Source organism: Crocuta crocuta, unplaced genomic scaffold (genome assembly GCF_008692635.1).
Source record: "Crocuta crocuta isolate KB4526 unplaced genomic scaffold, BGI_CrCroc_1.0 scaffold13, whole genome shotgun sequence".
Lineage (NCBI taxonomy): Eukaryota > Metazoa > Chordata > Mammalia > Carnivora > Hyaenidae > Crocuta > Crocuta crocuta.
This window is the reverse complement of record NW_027530007.1, coordinates 5,321,045-5,339,414: the sequence shown is the minus strand read 5'-3', so window position 1 is coordinate 5,339,414 and position 18,370 is coordinate 5,321,045. Positions and strand designations below refer to the sequence as shown.

General features: G+C 59.7%; 1 protein-coding gene across 1 annotated transcript in view; it reads right to left on the bottom strand.

Annotated features, from left to right (window-relative positions):
- The window catches only part of CHD5 (chromodomain helicase DNA binding protein 5), a 57,132-nt gene that overhangs the window by 28,232 nt on the left and 10,530 nt on the right, over positions 1–18,370 (bottom strand). Inside the window, exons 4-16 of the mRNA XM_077763988.1 lie at positions 14,154–14,333; positions 11,503–11,621; positions 10,723–10,961; positions 8,948–9,072; positions 7,579–7,702; positions 6,608–6,719; positions 6,395–6,509; positions 5,980–6,186; positions 5,559–5,770; positions 2,758–2,889; positions 2,554–2,662; positions 1,282–1,473; positions 981–1,181 (exon numbers count right to left, since the gene is read on the bottom strand). Coding sequence (XP_077620114.1) covers positions 981–1,181; positions 1,282–1,473; positions 2,554–2,662; positions 2,758–2,889; positions 5,559–5,770; positions 5,980–6,186; positions 6,395–6,509; positions 6,608–6,719; positions 7,579–7,702; positions 8,948–9,072; positions 10,723–10,961; positions 11,503–11,621; positions 14,154–14,333 — 2,067 coding nt within the window. The remainder of the gene's footprint in view (positions 1–980; positions 1,182–1,281; positions 1,474–2,553; positions 2,663–2,757; positions 2,890–5,558; positions 5,771–5,979; positions 6,187–6,394; positions 6,510–6,607; positions 6,720–7,578; positions 7,703–8,947; positions 9,073–10,722; positions 10,962–11,502; positions 11,622–14,153; positions 14,334–18,370) is intronic.

The following is an 18,370-nucleotide window of genomic DNA, read 5'->3' as shown; positions in this document are numbered from 1 at the left end:
GTGACCGAGTGTTGGTTCTGCAAGATGAGAACGTTCTGGAGACAAATAACGGGGATAGTTGCCCAACGGTGCGAATGTACTCTGTGCCCCTGAACTACCCGCTTCAAAATGGTCCCAACGGTAAATTTTATGTTTGTGTATTTTACCACAATTTGTGTTAAGGAGACTCCACGCTGGGCGTGCCACTGTGGGGCTTAAACTCACAACCCTGAGATCAAGACCCGAGCTGAGATCAAGAGTCGGACGCTTAACCAACTGAGCCAGCCAGGTGCCCCCTGCCCCGAACAATTTTAAAAAATAAGAGACATGAGTCTGCAGAGTACCCAGCATGGCACAGGGCCCCAGGCTGAGCCCAGGAGAAGGTTTCTGTGACTAATTGGCCCACAGGCCCATCATCTGAGTCACCGCCTCATTCAGCAAATGGTTCCTGGGCATCCCCTGGGGCCGCAGCAGCTCCAGGATGCTGCAGCAAGCTGGGGGAAGAGCCTCCGGGGGTCCTGGGAGGTGAGCCCCAGCCCCCAGCCTAAGTGCCGAGATTGGTTGAGGGCCTAGCACGCGCCGTGCAGTTCCGAGTGCTCTTCAAAGTGCAGTCCGGGGACCTGGGACTTCGTCACACATGCAGAGTCTCGGGCCCCACCCCAGAGCTGCTGGATCAGAACCTGCCCTTCAGCAAGACCCCTGGGTCAGCAATCAAGTGTGAGAGACCCTGCCCGGCTCCCTCAGTCACCCCTCCACGGCTCTGTGGGGTCAATCTCAGATTTCAAGCCTCCAGAACCAGGAGAAAATGTTGTTTTCAGTCCCCTGGGTTCTGGTACTTTGTGACAGCAGCCCCAGGACATTGGTAACCGTGCCTGGAGAGAAGCCCTTTGCCAGCCACAGGCCTCTGCAGGAGCCTGCGCTGAGGGACCCCCGCCAGAGAGCAGGGCCTTTGTGGCCCCGGCGGCAGACCCGGGGCCTCCCTGCAGATGGGGGGCGCTCACCTTCATGCGGAACACCTTCTTTCCACTCCGAATGGCGTTGTCCTCGAAAGAGAATTCATTCTCCCGGATCACGGAGCGGCTCTCCTTGTCCCCCGTGTAGGTGACCACGTAGAAGTCGGGCGCCCACATCTCGAACTCACGCTCCCAGTTGATGATGGTGGACAGGGGTGCACTGACCAGGTAGGGCCCCTTCGAGTGCCCCTGGGGACGGAGGGAGATGGAAACAGTGAGGCCGCCTGCCCTACCCCGGCCAGCGTGGGCCACCGCTTCCGGGCCCCAGCCCCGGCCCCGGCCCGCACACCTCCTTGTACAGGGAGTAGAGGAAGACGATGGTCTGCACGGTCTTGCCCAGGCCCATCTCGTCGGCCAGGATGGTGTCTGTGCCCTGGGCCCAGGAGAAGCGCAGCCAGTTGAGGCCCTCCAGCTGGTACGGGTGCAGTGTGCCGCCCGTGGAGTCAATGTACCAAGGCTGCTTGTCAAACTTGACCGTGGGCTGCAGGGGAGGCAGAAGTTCAGATACACCCATTTCTGGGCACCCGAGCCCACCCCAGGGCCTTGCACACTACTATTCCTTCCACCTGGAATACTCTCCACTTCTCTCCTCCCTGCTAACTTATTCATCCTTCAGGTCTTGGCTGGAGTGCCTCTTCCTTCAGGAAGCCCTCCCAGACTCCCACTCTGGTTCAGATGCTCCCCTGTCCTTCTACAGTAGCCCTGAACTTCCGCTATCAGGGCAATTTCCTGATGGCTGGATTCTCTGACTTTGACTGGGTTGTGATTGCCACACTCATCCTGTCCATCACTGCTTCCTCTGAGCCCCACATAGTACCTGGGCCATGGTGGGCACTTGGTCAACCTGTTTGGTGCGTGCCTGAGGTGCTCCCTCCACTTGATCCTCAACATCACTCTCTCTCTTTTATCCTACAGCTCAGGGCCGCCTCCCTCATGAAGCCCTCCAGATGTACCAGGCCCATTTGCCTTTCCCTGGCATCCCACGGACCCAGGCTGAACCCCTATGGCCTGTGTGTTCCCGCCACGGGCCCCTGAGAAATGGGCCCTTCTTGAAATGGGGCCAGAGTCCTTGTTCCCACAAGGCCAGCAGCTAGCAGATACCCCAGGGAAGTTTGCTAAAGGAATAAAGGCCAACCCTTCCACTCCCTGATGAGCTCAAAGCTGGGGGTGGGGCAATCTGGGGGTCTCCTCTCCCTGAACAGGTAAGAATGGTGTGTAATTACCATATCAGCTTAAAATTGACTTAAGTGCTTGGAATTAGCTCATCTGAAGTAATGTAAATTTGTGTGCTGAGCAGAGACTATTTGCTCCCCAGCTGGCGCACAGATAACCCATGGGTCAAATCTCAGAGGACTGCCAAGGCCTCTCTGTCTCTGGGAGCTGCCCCTGCGCACAGGCTGGGGGACCTGGGCCCCAGGGTTGAGGTCTCCCCAGCTGGGGGATGGGGTGGTCCTGGGTCTTGGTCACCTTGTCCCACCTCTGCAGGACAGGCCACACTCCGTGGTCAAGCCCAAGGTGGCAGGCCCTGGCAACCCCACCCATCACCCACCTCCCCACTCACATCCACGATGGGGGTGTCTGGCGGCTTCTCCTGTTTATCGTCCTTCAGCTTCTTGCCCTTCTTGACCAGCCTCTTGGGCAGCCTGGCATCCTCACCCAGCATCAGCTCCCTGCGGAAGGGCGGTGGGGGGGGAGGGAGTTGCAGATGAGCCAAGCTCTGGCCAGTGGGAGGCGGCAGCCCAGGGACCGCCCGCGGCCTCCCCACCTGTGGCCCCAGTAGGCCTGCTTCAGGTTGTCGTAGTAGGGAATGTCGATGTCGTCAATCTCCCAGGTGCACTGGTCGTACGGCAGGTCTTTCCACTTGATCAGGTAGTGCACATCCCCCTTCTTGTCGAAGCTGCAACACAGCACAGGGGTGGTGGGGGAGGGGCGCGCCACCGGCCTCGGGGAGGGTCCGGGAGGGCTCCCTCAGGATGCAGACCCCCCCAGTCCCACAGTCCCCTGGGATCCTGGGCCCAGCCGGGAGGGCAGAGCACCAGAGAGGCGAAGCGGCTTGCCTGCGGCCACACAGCTAGCGTGAGGGAGGAGGGCACGGGGTGAGTGGCAGGGACGGAGAGGGACGGGTGAGAGGCCACGCTCACAGAGGAGCAAAGGGCCAGTGACATGTCCGTCCTCCCGTCACAGTGATGAATCCCAGCCGGGCCGGGGGTGTGGACACCGGAATTCAGCATTTCTGAGTTGGGCAGTCCTCTCCCCTGACCACAGGCCTTTATTTTCTAACTTAAAAAAATTTTTCAAAGGACCAGAGCCATGCCCATCCTGGTCCCATCTCTGCCAAGTAAATAACGGCAGATTCCCAAGGGTGCAAGTGGGGTGACCTCTTCTGAAGACCCCTGGGGACACAGGGACCTGGTGACCAAGCTGGCAGCAAAGGGAAGCACTTTACACTTCAAGTTGATTCCGGCTGCCAGGAAACGCCTAGAAGGCCTCCCACCCTACTGGGCTGCGCGGGCAGCCAAGCCTGGGGAGTGCAGCGGGCTCGGGGGGTCACGGCCCCCCAAAATGGCTGTGAGTACAACTAGCCTGGGGACCTTCAAGAGAAAGACCAATCCCCGGTCACTATGGAAACTGATATTTTTTTTAAATAGATAATTAGTTGTTACTCAGATTTGGGGTAATAAATGTGGGGAAAAGTCATCGCCCTGCCGGGCTGGGAGGCAGGGAGGAAGATTGACACTTATGCTTTTAAAATGCAATTTAAAGGGCGCCTGGGTGGCTCAGTTGGTTGAGTGACCAACTTGATTTCGGCTCAGGTCATGATCTCGAGGTCATGGGATCGAGCCTCACGTCTGCCTGGGATTCTCTTTCTCCCTCTCTTGNGGAGGGCTCCCTCAGGATGCAGACCCCCCCAGTCCCACAGTCCCCTGGGATCCTGGGCCCAGCCGGGAGGGCAGAGCACCAGAGAGGCGAAGCGGCTTGCCTGCGGCCACACAGCTAGCGTGAGGGAGGAGGGCACGGGGTGAGTGGCAGGGACGGAGAGGGACGGGTGAGAGGCCACGCTCACAGAGGAGCAAAGGGCCAGTGACATGTCCGTCCTCCCGTCACAGTGATGAATCCCAGCCGGGCCGGGGGTGTGGACACCGGAATTCAGCATTTCTGAGTTGGGCAGTCCTCTCCCCTGACCACAGGCCTTTATTTTCTAACTTAAAAAAATTTTTCAAAGGACCAGAGCCATGCCCATCCTGGTCCCATCTCTGCCAAGTAAATAACGGCAGATTCCCAAGGGTGCAAGTGGGGTGACCTCTTCTGAAGACCCCTGGGGACACAGGGACCTGGTGACCAAGCTGGCAGCAAAGGGAAGCACTTTACACTTCAAGTTGATTCCGGCTGCCAGGAAGGGCCTAGAAGGCCTCCCACCCTACTGGGCTGCGCGGGCAGCCAAGCCTGGGGAGTGCAGCGGGCTCGGGGGGTCACGGCCCCCCAAAATGGCTGTGAGTACAACTAGCCTGGGGACCTTCAAGAGAAAGACCAATCCCCGGTCACTATGGAAACTGATATTTTTTTTAAATAGATAATTAGTTGTTACTCAGATTTGGGGTAATAAATGTGGGGAAAAGTCATCGCCCTGCCGGGCTGGGAGGCAGGGAGGAAGATTGACACTTATGCTTTTAAAATGCAATTTAAAGGGCGCCTGGGTGGCTCAGTTGGTTGAGTGACCAACTTGATTTCGGCTCAGGTCATGATCTCGAGGTCATGGGATCGAGCCTCACGTCTGCCTGGGATTCTCTTTCTCCCTCTCTTGCTGCCCCTCTCCCCCTCAAAATAAACAAATAAACTTTAAAAAGTAAATAAAATGCAATCTAATAAATGTAAAAACTTGTGGGTCAGCTGAGTGGGGAGCTCAGGTTTGCCTAGGAAGTAACCCTTTTTTTTTTTATTTAATGTTTATTTAGTTAGAGACAGAGCATGAGCAGGGCAGGGGCAGAGAGAGGGAGACACAGAATCCGAAGCAGGCTCCAGGCTCCGAGCTGTCAGCACAGAGCCGGACGCCGGGCTCGAACCCACAAACCGTGAGATCATGACCTGAGCTGAGGCCAGATGCTTAACCAACGGAGCCACCCAGGGGTCCCAGAACTAACCCTCTTTTCAAGAGTTGTTCTCAGTGAGGGCTGGGGACGGGAAGAGGCGGGCGGCTTCTCCGGGCACTGCCACCCACCTCCTACTGAAGGCTGCACTAGCCAGCCCCCTGCATGCTCCTTTGCCCCTCACGACGGCCCTGCAGGGTACACACGTGATCCTGCTTCACATGAGAAACACGAGGGCCCACAGCCCAGAAAGTGGGAGCCCAAGATTAGAATCTGGGTCCGGATCCAGCTCTTAACCTCTGCACTACCCAACTCCCGCCTCTCAGGGCGCCTGGGCCCTAAGCCCCTCCAAGGCAGAGCCCATCAGGTGGACACAGGGAGGCAAGGGCAAGGCTTTGATCTCCACCCTGTGCCCGCCTTCTTCCTGCCCCCACCGCACCCCTCCAGTGAGATCCAGGGCCCCACCCCCCCGGGCACACACCTGTGGTTCAGGATGCGATGAATCATCATCCATTCAGGCTTGATGCCGTAGCGGTAGAAGCGCTCCTCCATCTTGGCATAGAGAGGGTCCTTATTCTTCCTTTTCTCGCTTTTGCCGTCCTCGTCGCCAGAGCCGTAGTCAAAGGGCGGCGGCTCGTCCATGTCGTTCTTTCTTTGGTAGTTGCGATACATCACCGTGTGGTAGAGCTCCAGCTGCTCGCACAGGGGCAGAGGTTATGGGAGGGAGATGGGCCACGGCCCCCAGGTCCCCAGCACAGCTCCCCCAGCCTGTGTCCCAAGCAGGACACCCCCATGTTCAGCCTCCCCCTCCCTGACTCCCAGCAGCGCCCCTCGCTCGGGGTGCCGGCCAGCGCCTTCAGGAGTGGCGCCCGAGCACAGCCCCACCTGCCCGGGGGCCTCACCTGTAGCTCTTTCACCCAGGAGCAGTGCCAGTAGGAGAGTCCAGCCCACTTGACAAAGAACTCCCTCTCCGGGATGCCCTCCAGGGGCTTGGGGGGGGGGATGCCGGGCTCCACGTCGGGCCCCGGCAGCCCCACCATGAAGGGGGCGGGGGGCTCCGTCCACCTCCAGTGTAGGATCCGCTGGACTTTGCCCTTCAGTGGGGGGCACTGTGGACAGAGGAGGGTCCCCAAGTTCAGGACTTAGCCACAGGACCCCACCCTGAGGCTCCGGGGACATCAGGCTGTCACTATGCTCTCTCCAACAAGCTGCGCTGCCCCCCAGCTCAGCACCACTGTAACCCCACAATGCTGCCCTGTCCTCAGGGCACAGGCTGCGCACACAGAAGATGGGCGACGTGAGTCTGTGCCCACGCACGCCCATGCCCACGCACGCGCGCACACACCAGAAGCCCAGGTGCACACAGGGTAACGGGCTGGCCACAGCACAGCCCAAGACCCAGAGGGTGGAGAATCCAGCCATGCGGGCGGGCCTGGGGGACAACTCGGAGCAGGGGGGCCTTCAAAGGCATACAGCAACTAGGGGGCAGGGTGGGAAGCGCTCTCGTCTCCCTGCCTTCTGCCCTCTCACCACCCCCAGCCCTGGGACAGGAGCCAGGTCCTGGCAGCGTCTGAGTGCTCCGTTCTGCTGCTGTGCTGCCTTAGACAAGCTACTTTATCTCCCTGAGCCTCAGTTTTGTCATCTAAAAATGGGAGTAACAGAAGGCCTGCACTGGGAAACTCAGTACGCGGTAAAGGGGTGCACAACGAACAGAGAGGCTTTGTGGGTGATGGGAGGAGGGTCCTCATCGCCACCTGTTTCTTCAGAAGGGCTCGGGTTTCGGGTGGAAGAAGGCGGTGGGCGGGATTCGGGCACCCGTGGTGGGCGGGGACTGGGCGGTCCCTGGAAGGGGCGGGGCCTTGGCTAGTAGGCCTGTGGCGTCGCGGGGCCCGCCTAGGTGGGCGGGGCCTGAGCCAGCCAAGAGGAGGGCCCTCCGCGGAGGGCGCTACAGTGGGGGGCGTGGTCTGGCCCAACAGAGGCGGAGCCTTTGATGGACCGGGATCCCCCGGCGGGGCCTGGCCCGGAGCGTCGCAGGCGGGGCTTTGTGGGTGGGCGTGGCCTGGGCCCCNGGGGGGCCAGCGCCCACCCGGTGCCCAGCCAGTCTCCGCCCCACGCTGGGCCGGCGCACAGTAGGTGCTTAATAGGTGGTGGTGGACGAACACACAGGGTGAACAAGTGTCGAGGAAAGGGGTGCAGGGGCGGGTGGGAGATGGGTGCGTGGGTGGGTGACTGAAGGGGTGGACGGCGCAGGAGGTTAAGCAGCACTTCCTGCTCCGGTGTCCCCTCTGCTAGTGCAGAGTGGCTCGCAAGCCCCGAATTTAGCCTCACTGGGACAGGACCCCTTTCCTGACCATAGAGACCAAGTGGGTGGGGAAGCACAGGCCAGCTGCCTGGCCGAGGCCGGGAAAGGCCCCGACAGGAGGATGCCCTCCCCCGCTAACCAAGGGGCGGCTCTGCACCCCCCTCCACCAGGACAGCCACGGAACCCCGGGGAACCCTACTCCTCTTCTTCTTGCGCCGTCTCTTGCTCTTCTTCCCCAGGGCTGCCGAGCCCTCGGAGCGCACGGAGGAGCTGTGGATGCTGGCGCTGTCGAAGTCCGACTCCTCCCGCTCATCTTCCTCGCTCTGCGGGGGTGGGGGAGGGCCCTGTGAGCCCGCAGCCTGCGCTGGGGGCTCGTCCCGAGGGTCTCACTGGCCTGGGCAAAGGATGAGGTGGCGCAGGGCAGGGTGCAGGCGCAGGCTCCAGAGGTACAGCGTGCTCTGCGGTTCATCTCTTCTCCCTCCAGCTAGAAACCCCAAAGGCCCCACCCACCCATCCAGCCCTATGTCCAACCACCCTCCCCAGCCCTGCTCTCCACCCTGCCAAACTCCTACACATCCCTCAAGGGAAAGCCCTAAGGGCACCTCCTCCAAGGACCCTTCCCAGATCTCTCCTTAACTGGACCTGTGGCACAGCCTGTGTGCCAGGTCTGGCCTGTCCCATCTGCCCGTCATTGGCTCTCTCCCAGTGTATCCCCCAAACACCCTCCAGACTGTGAACACCTCCAGGGCAGGGCCCACCGTAGCTGAGCACATTAATATGTGCTCCACAAATATTTGCTGAGCTGAACTGGACCACCAGCTCCAGGCTGGGCCACACCTGCTGCCCTGTGCTCCCCCTCTGGAGCAGCTAAACTCAAGACGTGTCACTTGCCTCTACCAAGGGACAGAGAAATGGCTTCCAACTCTGCCCCTCTACAGAGGTGGGGCAAGGTGAGGGGAACAGGTGCACTGTGGGGGTAGGGGAGGCTGTGAATGACCCTCTCCCAGAGATGGGAGGGCCAAAGGCTCAGATGGGGACTTATGGTCAGTCTGAACCTGGTGCCAGAGCTGGCCTTAGAAGGGCAAGGAAGGGTCGGGGCTCCAGCCCAGCCTGACCCTGCGTACATGCCACCTTCCTGGGGTCCCGCCTCCCAGCAGACCTGGGTGTGCAGGCCCCATCAGGACTCTTAGGGGCCAGCTGATTTTCCCACCTGCTACCCAGATGGAGCAGAGCCGGAAGTGAGCCCCAGCTCAGTGGGGTGGACAGGGGAGCTCCCCGCCCAGAGTCCTGACTCAGGAGAGTGGACTGACAGCCTTGACTTCCAGTCCCCCTGCCGTCGAGGCGCACAAGCACACAGCACATTCACACTCATGCAGAATGCATCCGAAGGCTGCTCCCACACCCACGCACACCACAACATACATGCGATCTCACTGCCTCTCACACCCACCCGTCCCGGTCCACCTTCTCACACACGTTTGCACACTCGCACACTCGTGCTCACAAAGCCACACTCCCGTTCACACTCACACGCGTTCCGGTCCACCTGGTCTCACGCACACGCTCACCGAGGAGCCTTTCTTCCTCTTGTTGCTCATCCCTCCAAAGCGGAACTTGAGCCCGGCCACCTTTCTCCCTTTGCCCTTTTTCTTTGCATCCTTGGAGGCTTTGATCTTCTTCCTCACTCCTGGCCCTGAAAAGTGACAGCAGATAGCCCAGTAACCCACAGCCACCACGGCTTGCTCACCCAGAGCCCTCCCAGGGGCTCCATAAGGGAAGGAAGGTTCGGCCACCACCCCTTTCCAGATGAGAAGGCAGGGGGCTCAGAGCGGGGAAGTCCTTGTGTAAAGTGACACTGCAAGGAAGGGGTAACCAGAGAAGACCCCCGGCCTGGTCTCCGCTCTGGCCACCACGGCCCCTGTTCCATGAGTGGCGGAAATGCCAGCCATCATGGGAACAGCTCTGTCCTGTCCCCTGTCCCCAGGAAGGAGCTGTCCCCAGAGAAGCATGGGCCCCCACAGCCAACAGGGCCACCAATCTGTGGTCCATACCTGGGCCCTAGAGGGACATGCTGGGGCCGGGAGCCCTTTCCCCAGCTGCCAGCCTCCAGATTATCCCCAAGCCCAGGCAACACTGGCACCACTCAAGACTGTCCCCACCTCTGCCAATCACCCCCAGGAAACACTAGCTCCTCAGCAGCCAGCAGGGTTGACGCTATCTTATGGAACTGGCCACAGGACAATTAGCCACCCGGGGAGTCATGACCCCCCAGCAGCCTCTCCCACCGGCTGAGCAAGGGAGATAGGGCCCTGGCAGCAAGTAGCCTTGCCCTGGGCCCTCCTCCAACTGCCTCACACAGCTGCGACGGGGCGAGGAGCCCAGCTGTAACCTCCGTGGCGCCACGGAAAATCTATTTCAATTTTTCAGGCTCTGAATGGGCAGCTCAGGGAATAGTTCGGTGGCTGGAGCCCAAGAGGAAATGAGAAGGTAAGGCAGGCTGGGGAGGCCCAGGATGGAGGACAGCAAGGGAGCAGAGCAGGAGTGGGCCCTGAACCCCATGTCACTCTGCCCACCCGGCCCCTGCAGAGACCTGGAAAAGGGGTACATCACCCCAGAAACCAAAGCTCCTTAGGGCTGAAACAGTGGGCCCCAGAGCCCCCTTTGCTGCCCATCAAGGTCCTGAGTACCCAGAAAGGCTGAGCTGCTAGTGACCCCACCTTTGAGAGTCCTGGGGAGACGTGTGTCTCTGCCCCCAATGGGGCCAGAAATCCTCCACCCAGAGGAGGCCCCTCCCCCGGGACTTGGAAGTCACAGAGAGGGTCTGCGGTCCCTATGCCCCCCAGACAGACACCCAGACAGCCAGCACTGAGTCCGATTTTGTATCTGGACCTCCTTCCAGGCCTCCCAGAGCAGCCAGCCCTGACCCAACCACACCCATGCACATGCATTACCCCGAGGGCTCGGTGCTCAGACAAGAAGGGCTAACCTTGGGACCCTTTTTACCTGAAAACAAGAACTCAAGAGCCCCCCCCCACTCCCAGCAGCATGGGCCTCCCTTCTCCCTACCTCCCTATCGTGTCGGAGGGGGCCAGTGCAAAAGTCCCAAAGCTCCGAGCACACTATCCCCTCTGCTTCATCCCAGCCCCAAGCGGGAGGCAGAACAGAAGCCATGATGCTGTAGCACAGCCGAGAAAGGGCAAGCGGGTCCAAGGTCAAGCACGGCACTTGGTCCTTGATGAAGGCGGCCCCACCTGTCCCAGCTGCTGAGGCTAGAGGGTCTGGGGTGGGACTCGGCCGGCAGGGCCTGGCGCCCATCCACCCACAGCCTTCCCCTTGCCCTTACCCTTGCCCTCCTTGGTCTTGGCCTTGCGGATGGGTACAGGCTGGGGCGCCTGCTGGGGGCTGACGGCCAGCGGAGGGGCGATGGTGACTGTCTCCACGGCTGCAGCCACAGCTGCCGCCCCTGCCGCTGCCGAGCTGCCCTTGAAAGGGTTGTTGGCGCTGAATTCCCGCCACTTGGCACCCAGGACGGTCATCATTTTGGACATGGGGATCTTCGGGTTCTTCTTGGCAATGAGGGGTCTGTGTGGGGTGAAAGGCAAGTGGGTAAGTGCGCCACCATGGAGGCGATGAGATCCCTCCCGGCCATGAGACACAGGCAACCCTTCTTCTCCCGAACCTGGGATGAGAAGCCTGTGTTCCGGGCCAAGAAAACTGGGCAGCGAGCAAGCCAGGGAGCAGGAGAGAGGACAAAGCTTGCAAGAGCAGCGCAGCCCCAAACACTCCCGACACCCTGTCTTTGTGGCTGGCCCTCTTCTAATTAGCTTTCCAGACCCGGTACGACCCGAGGGCCCAGAGTGGGAGAGCCCGCAGTGAGCCACTGGGTGCCCAGCCCCAGTTCTTCCGGAGCCGAGGGAGGCCATGAGGGCTTCTGGCCCTCGAGATTGGCCAGAACCGCCATCCTGGGGCTCAGGGCAAGCCAGGGAAGGCGGGACCACCGGGTAAAATGGCTCTGCCCCGGGGCTGGTGTCGGCCTGACAGCCCCCTCCCACCCCGCACCCCAGGAGCCTGTGACTTGTCATTCCCATGGATCCCGGCCATGGCAGCTGGTGGCGCGGCCCACCTGAGGAACTGGCTGAAGGCCTTGTAATTGGTCAGCGTATGGTAGTCGGCCTCCGAGAACAGGTACTCCACATCGTCCAGGCCCCACTCGGCCATGAGCTGCCCTGAGGACTTGGGCTCCTAGGGACACCCAGGCCAGAGGTAGGGTCAGAGCGGGGTCCTTCTAACCCGTTCCCCAACCCCTGACGCCCCCACCCAGGAGGTCTTGGGATGGGGGCTGGGGGAGGGGGAAGGCTGTGTCTGCGGTTCCTACCCACCCCCACCCCCCAGCCCGCCTGCCCCTTGATCGATGGGAAGGGCTCCGGCCCCAGCTCATGAGGGGGTCTGGGGCCAAGCCTGGGGGGTGAGTGGGGCTTTGGGGGCGAGGCTCTATGCACACCCACCGCAGAACAGTAACAGAACTTGCTCTCTGGGGGGAATATGTTCTGGGAATTTGGGCACCGGGACAGAACAGCAGCCTGAAGATGGGTTTTAAGAGGGCAAGTGTCCTTGAAAAGGGGGCAGGGCTGGAGGGCTGCCTGAGGCATGTCAGGAAGAAATGAGTCCGCCTCAGGATGTCCCCTGGTAGAGTCACACGTGGGCTCCGTGAAATGACAGACTGTTGCTCTCTTGCTTCCCGGGCCAGGAAGGTGTGCCCCGGCCGGGGTAGGGGCATGGGACAATGGCCCAGCTGAAGGCAGACGTGTGAGAGGGTCCCTCGGCTACCGCTTCACTGTCCAGATGGGGCACCGAGGCCCAAGGTGTGTGACTCCCTGAGGGCACTCAGTGAGGCCTCGAGACAGCCAGCCCGGGTGTCAGATCTCTGGCCTAACCCAGACCTGCTGGGATTGGGTGGGGGGCGGAGGTGCTGGCTGTGAGCTTGGGCCCCAGAGCCAGGCAGACAGCACTCTGATCCTGGAGGTGAGAGGCGGACAAGCTAACTGCCCCTCTGTGCCTGTCTCCACATCTGTAAAATGCTCCCAGGAGGGAACAAGTTAGCACAACTGCCTGAAACAGGGCCCTTGACCCATTTCACACTGGTCCAAGGCACCTTGCCCCAGCCCCACCCACTGACCCACTCAGCCAACAGGCACACACCACACCCAGGCCACAGTCACCGGCCCAGGTGGGAGTCCAGTCCAGGGAGCCACCGAGTCTCCTCTGTGAACAATGATCTAGGACTCAGGCCTGCTTCCCTGCTACTGGAGGGGGCCGTGGTGGCCAGGAAGCCCTGAGCTGCACAGACTCTCATTCTCGGTCCCAGGGGTGCCTGGCCTGAGCCTGGAGCTGACCCCACAAAGGCAGGGTGAAGGATGTGAAGAACGGGCCCTGGGTAACACCACAACCCGGAAGCCCCCTGGCCTCTCAATTCCTGGGTGCTGATCCAATACACCCCATCAATGCTCGAGCCCCTCCAGGCTGGGCTGTCTGCTCCTGCAACAGAAAGTCACCCGGGACGTGCACTCAGCTTCCCTCGGTCTCAAGACCTGAGAACCAGGCCTGCCTGCCCAGTGCAACAGGGAGGCTTGGGAACCGGCTTCCTGGCCTCCTGATCGCCCGTGTGGGACCCCCTCCCGCGGCTCACCTGCCCCCAAGACAGGCAGCCATTCCTGGAGGCACTTCCCAGCAGGAAGCGGAACGGCATGCGCAGGCGACATTGCTACTGGACAACCCTGGATCGTGCCCACAAGTTCATCTTTCAAGCTGTCAGCCCTCAGCTATTATCAGTCACAGATGATTCACAACACACCTGCCGACTAATGACACCCCTTGGGTGTCAGGACACCGCGGGTGCTTCCTCACCTGAGCCGCTGACAGCCACCATTTCTGCCTCATGCAACCGCCACTATACTGATATTTACAGGACACTTATCTTTTTTTTTTTTTTTAAATCCATGGCTAGCCCAAACTGAGTCTGGGTGCCTTAACGGAAGAATAAAGGAAACAGAGTGCTCTGTCTGGGATGGCTCGCTGACATCTGCTACTAACTCAGGGTGGGGCCCAGGGCGCGTCCCCTTCCCAGGAGCCCTGCAGTGGCCTCGGAGACCCAAGGCACCATGGCCTGGCTCACATCATTCAGCACACGCAGAGAAGCTGCTGTCCCCCAGGGAGAGCGGCAAGCCCCGTCCCTGTAGTTGCCCTGACTTGTGCTCTCTGGGACCCTGTCTCAGATGCCCACGCGGCCAGAAATTCAGGGCACGCGCTGAGTGCCAAAGCTTCTGCTGTAAGTGGCTCGATTTGTCCATTTATTTTCCCAGAGTGCTCCAAGGGAGAGGCTCTGCACTCAAAGCTCGAAGCTCAAGCAAGAACACTGCTCCCCTCACAAAGAGCTGTGCACTCCAGCGGGCAGAGAAGCAGAAATTCACGAGCAAGAGGCTGCTCCGCTTCCCCCAAACTCCTGAATGTCAGCCATCGTTATTTCAAATGTGTCTCTGGGACTCGGGGCACAGTGTTCCTCACACAGTTGGGTCCAACCTCCACGTGCACACACATGCGCATGCGCACACCTGCTGACCCATCCGCCCCCCACAGCCACCGGGGAGGGAGGGAAGCTCTCGCCCTTTTCGAACAGGGGCCAGAAGGCGGAAGAACCGCCTTGAAGCCACAGCCCATCCAGGCGCACGAGTGTCCTGGCGGAGCCCAGGTCCCTGCGGCTGGGCCCCGGGGGGTTACCTTCAGGCACCCATCATCATTATCATCCTCGTCATCATCTTTCCTCTTTCGCTTGGCTTTTTTCTCCTTCTTGTCCTTGAGTTTCTTTTTCTTCTTCTTATTAGGGGAGTAGTCACTGCCCTCACTCTCCGACTTCTCTTCCAAGTCCTCTTCATTTTCCGTCAGCTCGTCATTGCTTCCCTGGAAGAGAAAGGGGGATGTGATGGCAACAGGGGTCCAAAGAAAATCCAGAGTCCTGGGCAGCAGTACTGCCACGCTTTCTGGATCGTTCAGCGTTCCGCTGCTCACAGCTCAGCACCAAAGCCCAGCCAGAGGGGCTGGCTCAGGGCAGCACTGGGGCAAGGGAGGGCCTTGTCCCCAGTGCTGGGGTCACAGCAAATGGTGGAGCGGGCAGGTAAAATGAGGCATCATGAAGCCACACTTCCCCTCCAGGGGAGTTCGGTGTAGTCCTACTTGGACTGCCCTGGGGTGAGGGCTCTGTGGACTTTGGGACTTAACGAGCATTACATGAGAGTGCTTGGACCCAGGAATCTGTACAGGATGTGAGGTCCAGAGCCAAAAACCAGAGCGCACCAAAAAAAAAAAAACCAAGCAAACAGGTGGGGTGAAGAGCTGGGGTGGGAGTCAGCACCGAACCTCTGTGCTCCTATAAGCATCTTCTGGAGCTGCGTGTGTCAGGTGAAACCTGTAATTAACGTAGCACGCACATCCTGGGTTCATCTGCCTGTGGGCTCTCCAAAAGCTGCTACAGCCCAAGCCCACCTTCTCCACCACCCCCACCCTGGCCACTTCGCCTCGATATGAGACAAGGTAATTTAGGCAGCTCTTAAGCTTGGCTTCCATGATTTCATTTCCCCGTCTGTACAGGCAGAAAATGGCCCATTTATATGGAGATAAGGGCGTTTACAGCCAGAGTGTCCCCACCAGAAAAGCACTACCCCTCCGAGAAGGCTGTTTACTCTGAGAAAACTGTTTACTCTCTGCCTTTCCAGATGCAAGTGGACTGGCAAAGCCCTTCCCAGCCCCCTCCAGGCCTGGGTCTGCGGGAGAGGCTGAGCATTGATGTTCCAATTACCAGCACGAGGCTTGTCATTTTCGAGCTGGCTGTTTACTGTTTTCAAGGTGAGCAAAGAGAGGCACGGAGGAGATGAGGAGAGAGCCTGAGAGGTGAAAAATAAGCTCAGGAAACAGCACTGGGGGGAGAGAGGCCTAAGAGGAGGTGGGGAGGGGGTCTGAAAGGAGGAAGAAGACCAGGTGGGAGAAGGGAATGGGGGGGAGCTAGGGCAGGGGTCTGTCTGGAGGCTCTTTGGGAGGGCCAACCTGACCTCTGCCTCTTCCAGGTACACTGTAAAAAGCTAAGAGTCTTTTCCCAGGAGAGAGGTTCTTCCCAAGACACAGCTGGGAAAGGACTCTCCCACAGGCTCCCTGCACTTCCCAACGCTCTCCCATTGGGATCCCTGCTCCCAAACCTTTTATGCTCATTAAGCCGCTGAGTCAGTGTGCTGGCTGGACGGTGGCAGACAGCAGGGCCTCTGTGCCTTTCCGGAACTGGGTGTTTCCCAGAATACTGACTCGCCATGGCCATGCGGGGCCCCAGGGGCAAAGCCGGGCCTGAGGCAGGACAGCCTCGCTGGTGCTCCCAGGGCAGATGCCAATGCAGAGCCCTGGGACCAGAGCTCCCAGCTCTGCCACAGTCCTTTGGGGAGGCAGAGGTCAGACAGGGACGTCTGGTTTCCCCACAGGTGTGGAGTTCGGCCAGTTGCAGAAGACCACCCTTCCAGAGACTGGGAGACAGGCTCTACCCCAGACCTCACCCAGCAAAGGTAAGGATGGAAGAAGGAGGCAGCCGTGGATTTCAGCACCTTGGACAGAGGCCATGGGGCTGTGGGGCCTCCGGGGAGGGCGGGGCATGGGGCTGGTCCTCGGGCTGCCCCGGGGTGGACCCATGACTGATACACACTCAGTCCGAGACCCAAGTGGCTTGACCGTGGGTTCTGGGGCTCTCTAGGGAGGTTGCAGGACACAGAATGCCTAGGAGCGCTGTCCCTCGCTAGCCCAGAACTAGGCAAGTCACTGGGGCCTGCCCTCAGCTTCCTCATCTGTGAAAGGGGGATTCAAGAGGAACATAGGAGAGGGCATGAGAGGGGGCTGTAACCATTCTGAAACAGGAGAGATCCAAGCACCCATGACCCCAACTCTGCTTGGAAGCCAGATGACAGACCTGAGGACTTCGCCAGCCTCACCTTCTCACTTCCGCACGTCAGGACCCGGCTAAGCCAACTGCAAAGCCAGTGTCTGCATCTGGGTGACAGTTATGTGCAGTCGGGCAACCTAATGCCCACGGAAAAGACTGTTGTGGCAACACCCCAAGGGAGGGCTGACCTAGGCATCTGATGGGAAACCGGCATTGCCACGTGCCAGGAGCGGCCAGCACAGCTCCAAATGCAGGGCCCAGAGGAAGCAGGCAAGAGAGAAGCAGGGAGGGAGGAGGGGGGGATGGCACCTCCAGCAGATTCCACTGTCTGTGTGTGCCACGGAGGCTGGGCCTGGCAGAAGGCCCCAAGCGGAGCAACTGCCAGAGGGCTGACTCGGCGTCCATTCCAGGGCTAAGTGGCACAGCAGGAGGGCCGAGAGCCTCCTTGAGGAATGAGTTAGAGCTTTGGCAGGGCATATATGCCACTCATCAGTGCCCCAGTCGCTCCCCGCCCCCGGGTTGATGGCACTGGTAGCTGCCCCTCGTTACAGGGAAAGGGGAGACTTCTCCCTCCACGGTCTACCTGTAGTGGGGAAGGCCCTGTCAGAAAGAAAGAATTCCCCAATTCCCCCGACTCACCACCTGTTCCTTCATCCTCCCCAGGCCGTGGCTTATCCCCCAACCAAATGAAGTCTGTGGGCCACCCCCACTTGCACCCCGGTGTCATCCAGGCCCTCCTGCTGCTCAGGGTGAGGTGGGGGTGCTGGCTGAGGGTGGAGGTGCAGGACAGGTCTTTGAAGATTGGCTTTCCAATCTTCAGGCATATATAAGCCTGTACCCACAGCCTATCTCAGCATCCAGCTGTTTGGGCCCTTTAAGACCCAGCCTCCTCTCTCTTCCCCCCAAATCTTTCCTTGCAGAGAAAGGGGCAAGAGGAAGGGTAGCAAGTGGTTCTGAAAACAACACAAAAAGGAGTGAGCCATGAGCAGGACCTGGAGCAATGCAGCACCAGCCAGTGGGGAGAAGGAAGGAGTGACCAAGAACCAGGGGCAGGCCACCTGGTTCAGTATCTTGGAACTTGCAGAAGGGGGTTTGGGCCAAGCCACGTTCAGGGGAAGAGACACAGGAGCAATAATGTCCTAATAAAGCCCCGAACCAGCCTCAGCTCCAAGTCGCACTATGGGCTGTGAACATCAGTATGACCGTCACAGTCGGGGATTTGACCTTGACGCTGTCCTTTGGGCTGTGGCAGCCCCAGACATGACTACAGGGGAGACACTTGGTGGTAGAAGAGTCTTAGTGGACTCGGAGTCCCCCACGGAATCCATTGGCTGCATTAAACACCACGCCCAGGCTGTGTGTGTGTGAGGAGCTGGGGGTAAGCGGGAGGGCTTCCTGCCCTGACCCCTCTGGCCCACTGAGGGCACAGCAGACCACCAATGCAGGCCCTGGGGACCCCAAGTGGGCAGTCCCCACCCGCCCTTCCTCTTCCCCAGCTCTGCGGATGCCTTTTATCCAGGCTGCCCATCTCCCTCTCCCTTCCTTCTTCCCAGCGCTCAACACACACACCCCGCATCTCTCGATAAAGGAGGCATTTACACTCAAAAGGAAAGATTCAGAGAGTTGGTCATTCTCAATTTGGGGTCCTTCAAGATTGAGAGGGAAAAAGAAAGAATGAAATATGAGCCTTCCCATTCACGAGTGTTATAAACAGTTATAATTTAGCACTGAATAATTGGTTGCTATGGTAACCGCTGCAGTACAGGTTGAAATCATTTCTCCCTCCTGCGCTGTGTCTGACAAGGAGCTTCATCTACATATGCTCAGGTTCTGGCCGCAGCCCGGTTGTTTTATGTAAATCNAAAAAAAAAAGCCGCCCACCACCCCTCTTCTGCCTCCACCCACTGCCTTATCTCGGGGCCACCTGATTGGAGATAAGGAGCAGCATAGGGTGAAACCCCCCTTCCCATGGCACAGGGACCCAGGCAGGCGGGCGGGTGGGGGGGGGGGGGAAGCCTCCCAA